The sequence below is a fragment of the Perca fluviatilis genome, chromosome 6 (genome assembly GCF_010015445.1).
Source record: "Perca fluviatilis chromosome 6, GENO_Pfluv_1.0, whole genome shotgun sequence".
NCBI classification, from domain to species: domain Eukaryota; kingdom Metazoa; phylum Chordata; class Actinopteri; order Perciformes; family Percidae; genus Perca; species Perca fluviatilis.
In genome coordinates this window covers 31,007,540-31,025,274 of record NC_053117.1, presented here as the reverse complement: position 1 = coordinate 31,025,274, position 17,735 = coordinate 31,007,540, and the positions used below count along the sequence as shown (strand labels likewise).

Below are 17,735 nucleotides of genomic sequence, written 5' to 3'. Positions count from 1 at the left end.
TATTAACAAGATTAATAAGAAGAAGCAAAATGTACAGATGAATAATATATTTCCTTCAATAATCAAGGCAGTTTGCTTGCCATCTGCTCTGAATTTCCACCCTTTACCTTTTGTTGTATGCTTTAATTTTCATGGATAATTATATGCAAATTACACCGAGCTAAATAAAGATTTACTATTTACAACTGTCATGGATTGTTAAATAAGTAAATGTGATGGTGTTTAGCAACAGTGTCGTTGTTTGTTTTTTATTTTATATCAAATATAAAATAATTCTAGTTAATTTTAAAGCAGCCATAATGAATATTTATGATGATCCAACTCTGCAGCTCCTCTCAGCTCTATGGAACATTTTAGCGTCTATTAGCTCATTGTTTTGGTTTTCCTTTTTTTTTTTTCCCCCCCCTTTTAGTAAAACCACCAGCCCCCCCACCCAACAGTTACATTTTTTTTTAAGTTTGACAATAGGTGGTGAACTAGCTGGTGAACATACTTTAGTGGAGCATTTAGCTGCTAAAAGCTGAATATTGTTGGTGGAGACCAAAACAGAGCTAAAAGATGAGTGAACATTGGACTTCCTTTTGCTAGAGCTGCTAAAGTTGCTTGGTATCTGTTTGATGTGTCAATAAGCAACCTCGATAGTTTAAGAAACAACATCCAACTGTGTCTGTGAAGCTGTCCAAATCAGCTCTTCTTCTTGTTTCATCAGCACTGAGAAGCCAGGACACCAGAACAATGGAGGCTGAAGGAGATGAGGAGGATGAAGGAGAGGACGTCTCCAGCACAGCGGGGCCCCAGCTAGCTGGCGCCATCACCGAGAGATCCAACAGCACCTCGAACGGACGTTCCTCCCAGATCCTCTACGTGATCACGTCCAGCCCCGGTAAACCGGAGCACAACATGCCAGGTCAGTGGGCTGGACGCGGCGAGACCACCGGCCACAGTGCTAGTATGTTAACACCCATGATACATTGCACCTCTCTCTACCTCTGCAGGGATGTTGTGGAAGGTTTCTTTGAGCTAGAGCCCCCATTATGCATGACCTGGTTTCTCTGAAAGTATTAAAATCATCTTAGTTTGATGAGAGGCTTCTGGAAGCTTGGGCCCAGAGGTACTTCCTGTGATCACACATACAAGTAATGCTACTTGACGCATGTTTTTGCCTGTCAGTGACTCATAACTGAAGTTACTTTGGGTCTCCCTGCTGATCACAATCAGGCCTTTTGTCAAAGCTGCACAGGGTGGCCTGGCATGTTCTGTGCTTTTTACTTCCTTCAAATATCACTCTTTCCAAACTCTGAGCGCTCTGTCTCAAAGGGCTATCCGATGTATTTCTCAACCAGAAGAGAACAGATGTGCGTCGAGAATGCATCACCATTTCTCGACAAATTTGCTGGCTGAACACTGCTAACAGGTTTGCCAGCAGTGCTTGAATAAGCCTTCGCTTGCTCGTCCCTGCAGTCTGCTTCAGTACGTTTTTACCGTGATTCAATATCTGATGTCTTGTTACTGTGTTGCTCCTTCTCTGTAGTGTGGACCATTTACGCCCTGGCTGCTCTCCTCATTCTGACGGTCATAGCCATGGTGGCAAAGCTTCTGCTGCATATGACGGTCAAGTAAGTATGAGGAAGTTCGAGGTGTGCATGATCAACCAAGCATCAAATGTTAAAGCATTAATCTATAGTATTTTGCTTCATTTATGTTATATTGGAAAAGGATGAAGGAATAGGATGACATTTATACATTTAAGTAAGTGATTTTAGTCCCAATGTGTTTATTTTTTCTGTGATTATAGCATCTTACAATCTTATAAATTGAAACAATCTCAGGGAAAATTAATGCATCCTTTAAGCCACGTTCAGCCAAACTTCAGTCAAGAGGGACTTCCTATGATCCCACATACAAGTAATGCTACATGACGCTTGTTTTTTCCTGTCATTCATTATTGAAGTTACCGCTGCACAGGGGAAATTCAGAGATTCCCCTCATTGTAACAACACAGGAAAATGAAAGAATAAAAAACAGAGAAAGGAAAGTTGTCTAATGAAATCCTTAAAATTATTGGTATTTGCTTCATCATTTTCTTTAAGTAGAACATTTCTTTTTTTAGTTTTGAATTTTTTTTTATATCTTCTTTCTTTCTGTCATTCACTTTTTGTTATTCCCCCTTAAAACGAATTTACATAAATACAAAGAAGTTTAAAGTTGTTGCAAAGCCAAGTTTTTGGTGCACGGCAAGCCCTTTCTTTATTTTTAATTCCTAAAATACTGTAGGGGCCAAAGGGTACAACATTGAATGATTTATTTTAAGATTTAAGTGAAATATTCTAATCACAATCAGCACAATCTATGTTACCACCTTATGTAAAGTTGCTGATTTTAGGTGAATAAAACTAAGTATTTAGATTTTGACCATCAATAGTGCAAAAAACATATCAAGTGGAAGATAATTAATCCTATAAAAACATCCACCAGTGTAATTGCCATTAGTTTGTGTTTATAATAAAGCAGGCATGGAATGAAGGCACATTTTGAAGGCAGTATGACACCCTTTGTAAATCACTGTCTTTTTTAACCCTTTCCATTGTTCTCTTTTTTCTAATTCTTCTGTGCCATTTCTGATGTTCTATTACTGTACTCTATTAAATTCTACTATTTTCTCTCTTGCTCTTCTCGTTCTCTTTTCCTCATTTTCCCTCTCAGGTCTCCGAACATCCCAACGGTCAGCAGTTCAGACAGCTGCAGCCAGAGCACAGCATCCTCTGAGCCTTGGATCATCCTGTACCGGCCTTCCACCATCTCCCTCTTCAAAAAGAAGCTAAAGAACCACCACGGCGACCTCAGTCCCCTGGTGGGAAACTAGCACCACTGCTGCGCTCCACCGTTAACCAAACGCTACCGCCACCCACAACTACTCTGTACAAGGGCCGTCAGATGCCAGGTCCTCAGACAATGAAACTATAGGAGGTGCTACGCCAACAAGCCAACAACTGAGTGACTAATGACAACTGACTGAGGGACTGCTACTAAATGGCCCATGGGCCAAAAGTGGCTGGGCCCTCCCATCCTGCTCAGCACCAAAGAGGAAGGGGACATGCAGGGCTGTCAGTGGCCTCCGTGTGGGAGAGGAGAGCTAAGGAGTAGATGGAGGACGGCCGGCAGCTCTGACAAAAATACAAGGACGCTTTTAACATGCAGGAAGCTTCTCTGGTTCAGCGAGGCCCCATTTCCATCACCCACGGATGTCCATAACAATCAACATACCTCCAAAAACCCTTCCAGACTGTAGGCTCACCAGTGAAAACACAACATAGCCGGGTGCAGATTAACGGCTAACTTCACTGTCTGTGTTCAGTTTAGGAAACAGGGAGGTTTACCTCTTCCTGGTGTTTCAGAGTCACAGCGTCAACCAAATCTTCATCTGCATTAAGGAGGGGATGAAGACATGGAGTCTTTGATACACACACACACACACACACACACACACACACACACACACACACACACACACACACATAGGGTGTAACACTTAACAGCTTAACAGTTTTGTATAACTCTTCTAACTGCCTCATGAGGACGATGAATACTTTCTGCCAAAAAACAGAATTCTCCCATCCAAAGAGTTATATATTTATTTGTCTTTTGGATTCCTTATGCAAAGTACTAATGTTTCTTTTTGATGTGTTTAACATGACAACTAGCTTTCTGAGAAGAGGGAAACAGGACATGGAAATGATACACGGAAGGTAGATATCACAGCACTTTGGGGATGAATCACTCGCCGTAAAATGAAAAGATCAGAGAGAGAGAGAGAGAGAGAGAGAGCACGCTCGCCCACTCGTTCACTCAGCGCTCATGTGGATTTGGGTGGAGAGATAAGCAGCGTCGTTCACTGAGGGGTGGGTACAGTTTGCAGACAAACTGCCATTTAGGGAGGCTTGGGAAGATCTGAGGGCTTTTTCTGCTCGGCTGTGGGTGGGAGTCTTTCCGGTTTGATGGTGTTCAAGTGCCTTAAGGATCTCCTCTTCCCTTGTCTCAGATGCAGAACATCTGTTTCTTTCATGGTCCCTCACAAGAGTCTGCACTTCTTTCAAATCGGCGTGGATGGGAAGAGTTTCATTCCAACATAGGATTTCTACCACTTAAATGTAAAGTAAAAAAAAAATCAGGCCACATCTTGTACAGTGATTGAAAGCATCAGATATTATTGTTTTTAAACATAGTGCACTCAACTGAACACCTCTCCATACTGGATCTTTAAAAAACAAATTATTACATGATGGACATTAGATGATGATTATGCTTTTTTTTCTCAAAATGAACACATAGCCTTTTGGAATAGAATTCTTTATGTAGTATAATGGACAAGGCTTTAAAAGAAATCGTTTCTAATTTCTGTGTGTGCTCTTATGTGTAGTCTAGGACATTTACTGAACATATTGTTCACATCAAGTTGTCTTTTGATTACAGGGAGGGGGGGTATTGTTGTATATTATGTAATTCAGTGTGGGAATATTTATGTCCGCTCTTTCATTTTGTGTCTCGCCAAAGCATTTAAGAGACCCGTCTAAGTACTTCCTAGTCAACTTGGCTTAAAGGTGAAATGCATTTTTTCTCTCCTCAGACAGCCGTAAATTGCTTAAATTCTACAAGACACTGCAGACTTGGAACTCTTCTACTTGATTTCAAGCCAAAAGGTTGAACGCAAACAATATACCCAGACAGAAATATATCCAAAAGCACTCAATGGTACTATGCACAAGCTGACAGCAGGTTTGTAGCTGTGATAGTTTTCTGTGCATTGCTGTGACATTTAAACTACTTGTGAAAGGTCAAAAAATACTAGTTGGCCATTGGCATTGGCCTTTCCTGTCTTGGGACTGGATGTTTCTGCAGATGGTCACCCCCAAAAAATGTGTTATCACTGACAAAATAAAAATAAAGGAGGTTTGAAACATCAATGCACTTAAATTTGCTTCTACTTACAAGATGAAATAGTACTTATTCCCTTTTGCATTCAGTTTCAGTGAAAAGAAAAAAAAGTACTTTGTGCAGCAACCTGAGCACTTGAGACAAAAGGTTATATTTTACACATGATGCAGCATCACAGTGACATCGAAGATTTATAGTTTTCCAAGAATAAGACATAATTTGCTTCCCATGAAAAAGATGGAGAACCTTTCTTTCCCAATCAGAAGTTTATAAAAATGTGACTGTGTGCTATATTCTGCCTGTCTGCTCAACTGTAACTCATGTTAATTATTGCAAGACAAGAGCACATGCCCCTGGGTCTGTCATGTTCAGAGCAGACCATGCGTAGAGAGAGGGAGAAAAAAAAAACAGCATAGATGTGAGAGTGATGGGAAATTAATGTGCGTTCAAATCAAACACAAGCTAACAAAATCTGACAGTTAAAATCTAACAAGGGCATATTTGTTTGGATTGCCTGGTGAATTATGCAAACTCCCATTTTCTGTCCCGTTCTCCAGTCAATCGGAAAATTCCACGCTATCTTCTGAGCGGTGGAAACTGTCGTTTCCCAAACTGTCGTTTCCCAAACTGTCGTTGATGTGAATGTCCTGTAGCTCTCGATGACATGAAAGCAACACCAGAAGCCCGGTGGGAAATGACCTGGAGGGGCCAAAACATTTGTTTCATGAAATTGTAAATAGCAAAATAGTGAAATGTTTAATTTATACAGTAAATTATTGTTATTTTGTATGTGAATGGGATATAATCTATCTTTTGTATAAGTGAAGTATCTTTGTAGTTTTATTTAATGTGTCCTGGTTGCAAAATAAACACTGTATGCATGTTTCTTACGCTTGTGTTGGTCTTGTTCTTTTTCTTTCATATTCGCACACAAATATTATGTACCCAAGTGGCTGAGAAGCATATGGGCCACAAAAAAGGGATCAAGGTAGTCTCATTCCTTCAGTCTTTTCCATTCAGGCTGCAATGTGAGCATGGTGGGACATCTGCACCCCCTTCTCCTTTTATTTCTTTCTGTGGCGCTAAATACTTATCAGATATGCAAAATGACTCCCAGACTGTTTGGAGATGCACACACACGGAGGGAAAATTTGGAGTGCCATGTGTAACCCATTGGTTCCCCTCCGGGATGAGGTCAAGCATGCAACCTGCACATTTTAGAGGGTAACAGCAGGAGTTCAGCTTTACAACTGGAACACGATGAAACAAACAAACATGGAAGGACGTGTAATAAGCTGGAACACTTGGGATGTTTGAAATTATGATTTCTTAATTCATTAAAAGGTGTTTCTGTTTCTTTCAAGTGCTCACTTTGTTGAAGGGCTGGTTTTGTTTTGGAGGAACTGTGCAACAGTATGTACTCGCTATTCTTTGGAGAGACAATAGGATCCTAAGGAAGTGCATGTGCAATAGCGAGGGCTCACAATTTGTCAAAAACACAAAGCTGAAACTTTCTAGGTTTCCTGAAAAATGTTGTGACTGTAAGGCCTCCAAAAATCCCAAATCAAGTTACCTGTGACCATCTGATACTTCTGACTGAGACACAATTTACAGCAAAAACCTTGTGCAGAACTTCTTTAATAATTGAATTCTCATGTTGATGCTCTACATTGAAAAGTCATTCAGAAATCAGGGAAGAGCGCTTCGGGAAGGGCGGGACAGGTCTACTGGCAGCCCTCTTCCCCAGTCACTGAATGATATAATCAGTAGCCTAATACTGTTCATGAACACAGTATAGAAATTGCATAACTATGCCAACTGAATCCTAATGAAATAGGGAACACTAGTTAGCAGTTCACATATGCAGAATATTCATAAGTCATAAAACACCCACATCAGGATCACCACACCCAGCACGGTGTTACTGGCCTTATAGTTTTACCACAGAGAAAGCAGAGGCCAAGGCAGTAATCCACACAATATTATTTGCCCAACGACAACATCTCTTTCGTACCAAGCGTGCAGGGTCTGAATTAATCAATAAACAATATATTGCTCCGCAAAACCAACAACAACAAATATCATCCTCACTCCAGTTTGACCACAGCATGAATAAAATCTGCTGTATTGCTGGTTTATCCCTCACACTAAGATCAGCACAACAGCCACAAATCCACCAAACTAGTTTCTCCATTAGTCACTGTCACAAACATGGAGAAACAGAAAAAAATAAATAAAAAGGGCACCAGCTGCATGCGGTGGAGACCAGTGTACAGAAAGTTACAAAATAAAAAATAATATAAAAACAAAACAAAAAATATTACAATAAACAATAAACAACAATAAAACAATCAAATGCTAAAAAAATAAAAACCAATCGATAAAAGTCAATAGAATAAAATTAAATAAAAATAAAAAACAGGGATGAAGATAATGTAAAAAACAAATATTCAAACTTAAAGACTAAGGCTATAACATTACTTACAACATTTTATTAATCAGAAAATGCTTTTTTATGCTTAGGGCAGCCTATATGGCATTGACTCATGTTTGTTGTTTTTTTCATCTGAAGGGCACCATAGAGGGCACTTTATCATATTTTATCATAAGGGCATCCAAGAGGTCATTTGGAAAGTGTTTCATCTTCTATAAGAAACACACGTATTCCAGTAAAGCAGAGATCTTTAACAGGGGTCCGGGACCCCTAGGGGGTCCTCAGAGTCACTGCAGGGGGGCCTCCAAATTATTGTTAATTTTTGAAAGTTTTTTTAAAAATGTAACATGAGTCCAACATATTATTAGCAAATATAAATTCCCTCTGCTTACTGGCCTATAGGTAAGGCAGGCGTTATTATGGAACCCACGCAACTTCAAAGAAAGGCCCATCCTTCAATAGCATTCACACACTACAATTGGCCAGGCGTCCATGCTTACGCAAGGTAACGCAACCCTATTTGTTCAGGTCCTATCCCCTGACCAATCGGCTATCCTAACCTTAACCACTCGAGGTCAAGGCCTTTCCTAGAAGTTACGTGGGTTCCATAATAACGCTTAAGGTAGCCATCCACAGATACAGTTAATAAGGATTCACTGTGCCACGTGTATGTTTAACATTAAAAGATGATTTATAAAATCATGCCAACAATTATTATTTTAATAGCTTAGTATTTTATGTAAAACAAAAAGGTATGTAAAAAGGCTGTAGGCCACCCTACATGTTTTTGTAGGCCCAGTTTAATATGCAACTTTATTGTATACAATATATGTAGTAGGGTGTCCCTGATCCGTCTCTCTTTCAGTTAAGGGGTCCTTGGTTTAAAAAACGTTGAAGACCCCTGTAGTAAACGAAACTGGAAGCAGAACATTGTAAATGATTCTCTTACTCCCCCTACTGGTGATATGATGTTGGAGCACATTTCCTAAGAGTACCCCAATAATGATGCTTGGCACCAGTAGTAGCCTAGTAATCTGTTTTTGCTTCCTTGGGTAATACAATAATCTCTTTTAGCCACAACAAGCCTAAATGTTACTAAAAATGTTGAATGCATGCTTTAACTTAAAATACTGTTGATTGTTGACAAAGATCTCTTAGCTGAGGTTTTGTAGTGCCCCTTACATTCATTCTCTGTCATCCATACAACAACAGGAAGATATCAAATAATTGTGGCCCTCCCACTGACCTCAAAATGTGTGTTTTTTTCTCAATAGCAATTGTGCAGCTGTAACAATAATCCTTAGCTAGACTCAGAGCCGTATCACCACTCCTCTGGGTCCCTGTGAAAAAGCCTTGGCCTGCAGACCCCCCCCTCTGGTCAACCTTCCCATAGCCAAGGAAATGAGAGCGATGTAAGCTGATTCCTCTGAACCCATTTCGACCAGTAATTAAGGCAACAATGGGACAAAACATGGCAGTGTCTGGTTACTGTCAGAATGAGAAAGTGAGAAGAATGGAAAACAAAACCTGCCACTTTCTGCACTCAGGGTACTGAAGTCAGGTAGATTAGGAGAGAGAGAGAGAGAGAGAGAGAGAGAGAGAGAGACTGTTAGGGAAAAAGGAGCAAGTCTCACTTGATGGATTTGTAAAAGAACTGTGTGAAAGAGGTTTACTGGCTGTGCAGCAACTTGTCTGTTTTGATCCTCCTTGCTCTGCTATATCGTCTATGACCCTTGTGTAATTAAGGCGCTGTCATGCCCTTCAGTGGTTTAGAGTACATGCATTGGCCTGTTTAATGCTTGAGATTTTCCTTCATTATTGTAGCTTTATGCTGCTGAAAGCTGTTTATGTACACTACCTTTTCACCTCTGCCTTCAGGACATTTGATTTGTGCTGAAAAAATAATCAAGAACCATTAAGATATCGTGTAATCACTGAAGTCATTTACTGTGCAAAAATGTTAAATATTCACGGCAGCTCCAGCTTTTCAAATATGATGATGTGTAGCTTTTTATGTAATTGTAAATTGGATAGACTGAAGCTTAGATGGTAGAGCTGGTTGGCCATTAATTGTACAGTTGGTTGATTCGTACTACTGCTTCCCAGTTTAACATGCATCGTTATTAATAAAACATGAAAAAAAAAAATAGTTAGCTATATCTATTAGTTTAATAAAAAAAAGTTATTACCATTGTTCAAAAGGGCCTTTTGTTGTATCATCGGACTCAGCTCTTGTGCCATGATTTAATGAATAAATGTAATACGATTCCTATAATATCATAGTTCCACATATCTAGCCTAACTATAAAAAGGGCCAAGAAAATGTACACATCCAATATGCTACCCTCAGCTGCCCATAAATCTTGCAATCATGAAGGTTATAATGCTTAGTTTACCCTCATTTCATCAGCAAAAACGTGTATGTTTTTATTTATATCTACACATATTTGTTTGACAACGACTGCTTCTCTGTATTTGATAAGTAATAGCCTAAAACTTGAAACAACCAACACAAGGTAGGGGATAATATGTTGCTGTAAAGTAGGCCTATGTAAGAAAATATACAATTAGAAATTAAATATCCCTTTTATCTTTTTATTATTTATTTGCTTGTTATTACTATTATTATTATTTTTAATTTTATTATATTTATTTTTGTCTATTTTTCTAACCTTCTTACCTGCGATTGCCCCTAGCATGTTTATTACCTGCACTGTGTTTGGTGAAAATCATAGGTCAAAATCAAAATCTGTAATGAAGATGTTTCCGTCGCCAGTGAATGACGACGACAGACTGTCGCATAGTTGCATAATCAGGCAACATGGCTGCATCCATGAGACTTCTGCTTCGCCGTGTGATCCGTCTTTCTCACAGATATAATAACGTTACTGCTGCTGGAGGTTCAGCTCGCTCGGGTTGCTGTTGGGGACCGTCGACCTGTCGTTGTTTCAGCGATGTGGCCGGAGACAGAAGTACACATTTTGGGTTTGAAACGGTGCCAGAGACAGAGAAGGCGAAGAGAGGTGAGCAACAGCTAAACTATTCTCAGATTCGTTCTATATCATAACGAACCTAATTGTAAAATGTTGCTATTTAAAAGCAATTTGCCTTCCTGTAAACGTATTCACGGTTAGGGACGGGATTTTAGATGTTTTTGGAATCGTGAGTTTTTGCTGAGTATTTCGGCATACTGTTGATCCGTGAAGTCACACGCCAATAAAACCTCTACGTCAACTTTTTAAAGGTCATTCCTTGTAGCCTGACAAGCCAGACCCACATCAAGATGTTAATGGGTTAAAATCACATTTGAGCCAGACCGATAACAAAGATAGAAATAATATCACATCCAATACAGGGATAGTAGTATAAAGTTGTTAAAACATAATAAAAATATATGACACACTGGTATCGGATTGGTACTCTGTATCGGCTGATACGCAAGTTCAGGTATCGCAATCGGTATCGGGAAGCAAAAAATGGTATTGGACCATCTCAAAGTGTAACTGTAGTGTTGTTTTCAGAGGTAAGCAATACATAATTTACCAAATTTACATGCAGCATATTATTGTCAGACTAATGTTTTCTTGAATTTTCTGGGCTCTGATGTTTACTTGTTTGTGTGTTGGTTAATATTTACTGAACGTTATAGTTCTGAACATGCAAACACGGACTTTCCTCCATCAAAGTGGTGCTTGCCATGATTTAGGTAGGTTCATGGTAGGAATATAAAACAATTTCCTTACTTATAGGCACATACTGTATTTAACCATAGCTTTACTATACAAATACAAATTGAAATAGATGTTATGACACCAGACATCCCATTATCCAATTACATAAATACACTTAAAAATAGATAATAAACTAGATTACTTGTTAAAAGTTTGATACAAACCCCGATTGCCGAGAACAAAAGGATGCAGTAAACTGAACACATCCCACTATATTTATTGACATCAAGTTCAAGTTTATTTGTCACTTCAAATATAGAAAAACACAGTTAGAATGAAATACCACTTCACCACAAAACGTGAAAGCATCAAGGGGAAAAAACATTCCAAAACATCTGAAGTATATTGGTGCATGAAAACCTGAGTGCGATAGAATATCTGAGTTTGTTCAAATGATAAATACAGCCTAAACAGCTTCCAGTGAGACCGATGATCTCTCTTCTTGCTTTTTCAGTGTATAAGGTGTTTGAGAATGTGGCCCAGAAGTATGATACTATGAACGATGTCATGAGTCTGGGGATTCATCGACTGTGGAAGGACATGCTGCTGCACGCCATGCACCCACAGCCCGGGGCGCGACTACTGGACGTGGCAGGTGGAACAGGTAAAGCAGTTTGTGTGTGCACCTGTGCAAAGCATCACATTTTAAATCCCCCACTGGTGAGCGTCACACTTCTGTTTTGTTGGTGACGATCCTCCCCTGCAGGTGACATTTCCTTCCGTTTCCTGGAGTACGTTCGTTCTCAGCAAGAACGGCAGAAGCGACGGACGGCGCGATCCATGCAGACGCCGTCGTCGCAGGACATTTCCGACAACTACTCCACAGAGGACGAGGACACGTCCCAGGAATCCAGGGCTGTGGTCTGTGACATCAACAAGGAGATGCTGAACGTGGGCAGGAAGAGAGCCGACAGCATGGGCATCAGTGCTGGTAAACTTTTGATTGTAAAACTTGTGTGTTAAGTGCGCCTGAACAAGACTTTTGGTCCCTGCGTTTTCCCTCAAACTGGGACAGTACAATACAACAGATCTGCCACACATTTTACATTTAGGAAGATTTCATAATGTTTGACACTGTCATAGAAATGTTAATTTAACTACATGTTTACTGTTGAAGTAGTAGCCACGGTATAGGTTGTGTTTCAACACTTGTGGGGCACATATTAAGCAGGGGTCTGGGGGGGTCCTCATTTCCTGCATTCTGGTGAATTTGTCTGTACCAATATGGGCCTCTTCTGCATTATGTGTCAAACATTAGAAACGCATATCAATATAGCAAAGTCCAGTAAACACCACTTCAGTTTCCATGTTTTGACAAAACCCATATTACATTCAGTGGCAGGAGCCAGGAGGAGACATTATTGGTGAGACAATTAATCTAACCTGAACTGACTGTCTGTAACAATCTCTTAATCGCATTAAGACAGGTTAAATGTATTTTTTTTCGTCTTTGTTTCATTTTATCACAAATGTAAAATTGAGGAGCAAAGTGAGGAGCAAACTCTTAACATACACATTTTTGGAGCATCCCCTCTCGCCTGCATGCGCAAGAGAAGAGGTAGAGATGCTGACTGACTCTGAGCAGCATGGGAATAAATTACAACATAATAGATCTGCAGTGTTTCCTTTTTCTGCCGAGTGACCGCGCTATTCTCCGACATGCACTCTAACAATGCAGCCCTATTTCTGATACCGTGGGGGCAGAAATGTTGCCGTGGGGGGCCGCCAAGGTCAAATCAACATAGAGGAAACACTGGATCTGTGTGGATTTCCCGCTTTCCCCCTGATGGTCGTAGTAACTCGCTAGATTTGTCACTACTCTCTTTTTAGAAAGTCGCTTAATCCAGCGAGTGAGTGAGTGAGTGAGGGAGGGGGTGGGCATAGCTACTTTGCCACAAAAGAGTCATTGGTTGTATGAGCTCATAATTCATAAACGCATAAAAACATTTGGCAGTAAACAAAGACCTGTGGCTAATAAACAGACCCGTGATCATAGCCCAATAGCCAGGCCCTAAGCATGCTCCTGGGGCTTGGGTAACAAACCTCAAACTTTAGCAAGAACCGACTAAAATGTGTCCATAACAGATATCAAATTCTGTCCAGTGTTGAAAGATGCCATTGATATCTTTGTCTTGTTTAGTGATTGTTTGATCAGATACGTTCAGATTTATAACCTGTTGAGATAACTCAGTCAGTACAGGTGGCGATGTTAAAAAAACATGAATAACTTAATAATTGGAAATATGAGATATGGTCAATGGCAGAATGAGGTTCCGTAAAATATTTGTATGCAAATGTGTCCAGTGAAGTAAGCTGTGTTTACTGAGCTCAGAGTGTAGCTGTGGAGTTGTCACTGAACACTCTACAGCTGAAATTGGATGTCATCAGTCTCAGATCATTTTTATGCATGGAATATAAATTAAATGTGTCCAAACATTCAAATCACACTCCTGAGCACAGCACACAGACAGAGCAATTGAATTTTAAGTGTGTGAGAGTTCTGCGCAACCATGCATGACCTGAACAGAGTACATAATAATTGTTGCGGGATTACGAAACCGAGCTATTGGTATGAAACTGTCAGTTACCAAACTGGAATTAAAGCTACAAGTGCATCAAAACTGCGATCAACCCGCAGCACTTGGAATCTGAGTAGAAAGCAAAGTTAAAATGGAGACAGTCGACAATTTTTGACTTGAGTGTCTGTGCCTGTGTGCATCAGGTCTGTCGTGGGTGGTGGGAAATGCAGAGGAGCTGCCCTTTGATGATGACCAGTTTGATATATACACTATCGCCTTCGGCATTCGAAACGTCACCCATATAGATCAGGTATCTGACCCGACCATTACTACGGCTTTTCTCTAATGCACAGATGATCCCATGAAGCTCTGCACTTAGTGATACCAGCCTGTTAGTAGAGCAGGGTTAACAGCCAGCGTGTCACATTGTGTCTCATTAAGACACTGATCTGCTACCTGCTTTATAGACACCAGTACTGTTTGACTGGGATCTGTTTGGTCAAACGGGTTACTTTGTCAGAACAATGTGCAAATAAAGAAATCCGTAATAAATTTGTGCAATATGTTGATTCACACGCTTAAATAAAAAGTAATTTTAGGTTACACGTAAGGTTACATTTCCATCTCTTGCACAAGCATTAAGAGGACTCACAGTTAAACTTATTTTTGTGAAATGTATTTAGAGCTGCAATTAATAATTGTTTTCATTATTGTATGACAGTTTGTTTTATATTTAACTGAATTTTTCTTTTAATTTTGTGTATTAAGTCAGAAATGTATGAAAGATGCCTTTGCGCTTTTGCATAGTCCAAGCTGACGTCTTTTGAATTGTCCAAAATCCAAATTATACTCAATTTACAATGACATTGAACATGAAAAAGCAAGCAAATCCTCAGATTTAAGAAGCTATAATCAACACATATCTTGCCTGATAATGACGTCATTGATAATTAAAATTGTTGTTAATTTGTTGTGTTTCTTTGGCTACTCATGTCATTTTTTTTTTTTTAGGCACTGCAGGAGGCTCTGCGGGTCCTGAAGCCTGGTGGCAGGTTCATGTGCTTAGAGTTCAGCAAAGTGACAAATCCTGTATTGGCACGGTGAGGAGGAGTGTTCACATGATGGATGACTTGGTGCAAATATGAATCAATCTTGTGAATCTCAGAAGGTCTCTGTAGATGTATTACTGCCATCACAAATCCAACAACAAATTCAAACAGCTGCAACTTGTTTTTGCTCCTGGAGGTTGTTGTGTGCAAAGTGTGTATCCAAGCTGCTGTAAAAATGAATCCAAAACATTTGAGGTTTTCCAGTCTCACCATATTCTAGGAGAAATGAGTTGTATTTTGTAACTTTGTTAAATGTGGTACATGTTGGATGCATCATCTGCCAAGTGTGTTACCTACCTACCTACCTACTAATTAAGACCTTCCCCACAAATGTTCAGCTTTACTAAACACAAATGTGTTTTTGTTCAGCTTTTGTGTTCTAACCATGATCATCAAATTTTAGAAACTCATCAACCATTTACTTTCTGTGGTTTAGACGAACAATGCCCTTCTCTGGCTTTGTACCTCAAAGCACTTCAGCAGATTGCCTGTTAAATGTGACCTGGCTACAAAGTACTATAGAGCATGGAGAGCCAACCTTGTACCATGAAGGGCCAATGGAGGGTTTCAGACTCCACCCTCTGATTAGCACTCCTTCAAGTGTAGGGGAAAATCCATTAGTCAAATCAAAACCTGCAGACTGTTGTTGCTCCGTGGCTCATGGTTAACTACTGCTGTAGTCTTGATGAGGCTGCCAGTCTTTTATGCTATTCACTTATAATTCCACATATTTACAGATATATATGTAATGGTTTTAAAGGGCCAATCAGTCATTTCCAACTCTTTAAACTGCATATGTTTTACTTGATAATTTTTGTTTGACTTTCTTAAAAAGAAATGTGTTTGACTTGATAAAAATGAGCATTTCATTAAAAAAAAGTGCTGTTTAACTTCATGTAATGAAACCTTTTTGTGTAAGAACACATCACGAGCATAGGCTTAGTATATATAAAAGATTCTGGAAAAACTAGTAGATTGGCAGCTGGTTTTAGCTCTGAGAACGGAGCTTTTGGCTACCCTGGTAACTTATATCCGGTTCCATTTTTCAGGATTTATGACGCATACAGTTTTCAGATGATCCCAGTTTTGGGAGAGGTCATTGCTGGAGACTGGAAGTCATACCAGTATCTGGTAGAAAGCATCCGCAAATTCCCGGACCAGGTGAGAAAAATGTCTTCTTATATTTCCGTCTCCCCAATTCATTCATTGCTACTCTCACTTCTGACATGGTTCACCTCAAGTTAGGGTTATTTTAAATTTGTTTTTATTCCCTTTTTGATACAGATCTTATTCAGTGTATATGCAGAAATCCTGAAATGAAATTTAAAACCTTTTAAGAAGCCATCATCGCCACATCAAAGTTCTTATCGGCAACACACTTCAACTTACATTTACTATGCGTTGATTGTAAGATAGCACAACTAAACAGTCAAACAGCATTAGACCACTGAATCAGTGCAACGTAATGCAGATGACAGGGGGGTAAACAAAGCACAAGAGACTTAATAGTGCCTAACCCAATGCAAGCTTTATTAGAAAGAATATCAGTAATACATAAAAACTAAAAACTCAATCTTGTTCCCCTTCATGTCCCTGTCAATAAAACGTCATAAAAAGATATAGTATGTCATAAAATGACAGTATAGTATGTTATGAAATGTCATAGTATAGTAGTCGTAAAAATGTCATGAAAAAGTCATAGTAAAGAATGTCTCAAAAGTTCTTGTATAGTAAGTCATAATATAGTATGTCATAAAAAGACAGTATAGTATGTTATAAAATGTCATAGTATGTCATAAAAAGTTCATAGTATAGTAGTTGTAAAAATTCTTAGGTCATAAAAAAGCCATAGTATTTCAAAAAGTCATAAAAGTTCTAGTATAGTATGTCATAAGAAGTCTATAGTATGTCATAAGTCTATAGTATGTCATAAGAAGTCATAGTATAGTATGTTATAAAAGTCTATAGTATGTCATAAGAAGTCATAGTATAGTATGTTATAAAAGTCTATAGTATGTCATAAGAAGTCATAGTATATTATAAAAAAGTCAAAAGTATACGTCATAAAAAGGCCATAGTATAATATATATAATTAATATAAATATTAATATAATAAACTAATTGCTTCAGAACTTTTTGCCACATTGCCAATTTACATTTCTTCAAGCTTGTTAGCCTTTGTGTCACTTTGTGGATTCGCTATTGGTGAGGGATTTCCGTTTGTGCTTTTGCTTCTGCAGGAGGAGTTTAAACATATGATCGAGGATGCAGGTTTCTACTGTGTGAAGTACAACAACCTCACCAGTGGAGTGGTGGCTCTTCACTCAGGTTTCAAGCTGTGAGAGGCACTCTTGAAACCTGTAAGTAAAAATAAAATGCAAAAAGACAGGCTCTGTGTTTTAGGCTTTTCTGCCTGTATAAAAAACTGTCTGCGAAGTTCTCATACATGAATTTCAGAGCATTCATTCCCAGAGCTCCTCTCTGCAGATGTCGCTGCACAAGGACAGAAAATCAGCTCAGTGGACATACGTATTCATTTATTTTCCTGCTGTTCAATTCAACTGTAGTTATAACCAATGTTGGTGTAAAGAATGCCTCACTGAAAAATAAAATGTCACTATCTGTAGTATCAGTGTAAAGACTACTCGCAAGTGAATTAAATCATGGAATTGGTTAGTTTTGAATATTTTTTGTATCCTCTACTTATGGCAACAAATAATAAATAATTTAATTTCAGCATCTGAATGGATTATTCTTACAGCTACGGAAGGCAAACCAATTAATATTCCTAATTATACTACCAACTCTTAGAAAGCATAACATAAAAATCTCAATGCAGATAATAGAAAGGAGGACACCACAACATGAGTTACTTGAATAAAACTGTATATTTTACAGATCTTTGTACACTTTAATTACAAAACTGTATGGTACTAAAGTTTTTAAAATCAGTTTTTTGGTCAGAGAAGATTTAATCGTCTTGTGTGCAATTACCATGTATATACAAAGT

The 17,735-nt window shown here is 38.9% G+C and overlaps 2 protein-coding genes across 3 annotated transcripts in view; both read left to right on the top strand.

The window, feature by feature from the left end:
• The window catches only part of kremen1 (kringle containing transmembrane protein 1), a 62,514-nt gene extending 56,696 nt beyond the window's left edge, over positions 1 to 5,818 (top strand). The window contains exons 7-9 of one of the 2 annotated variants that reach the window (XM_039804340.1): positions 710 to 907; positions 1,532 to 1,616; positions 2,704 to 5,818. In XM_039804340.1, coding sequence (XP_039660274.1) covers positions 710 to 907; positions 1,532 to 1,616; positions 2,704 to 2,863 — 443 coding nt within the window. In that variant the 3' untranslated portion in view covers positions 2,864 to 5,818. Of the gene's footprint in view, positions 1 to 709; positions 950 to 1,531; positions 1,617 to 2,703 lie in introns of both variants that reach the window. The other variant, XM_039804338.1, reaches the window with a different exon arrangement.
• Positions 5,819 to 10,139: 4,321 nt separating this feature from the next.
• Positions 10,140 to 17,461, top strand: coq5 (coenzyme Q5, methyltransferase). Its single transcript, XM_039802154.1, has 7 exons — positions 10,140 to 10,389; positions 11,552 to 11,701; positions 11,804 to 12,028; positions 13,820 to 13,926; positions 14,628 to 14,716; positions 15,775 to 15,886; positions 16,966 to 17,461. The coding sequence occupies exons 1-7, from the start codon at positions 10,188 to 10,190 to the stop codon at positions 17,065 to 17,067; spliced, it is 987 nt and encodes a 328-aa protein (XP_039658088.1). The 5' UTR covers positions 10,140 to 10,187; the 3' UTR covers positions 17,068 to 17,461.
• Positions 17,462 to 17,735: the final 274 nt, after the last annotated feature.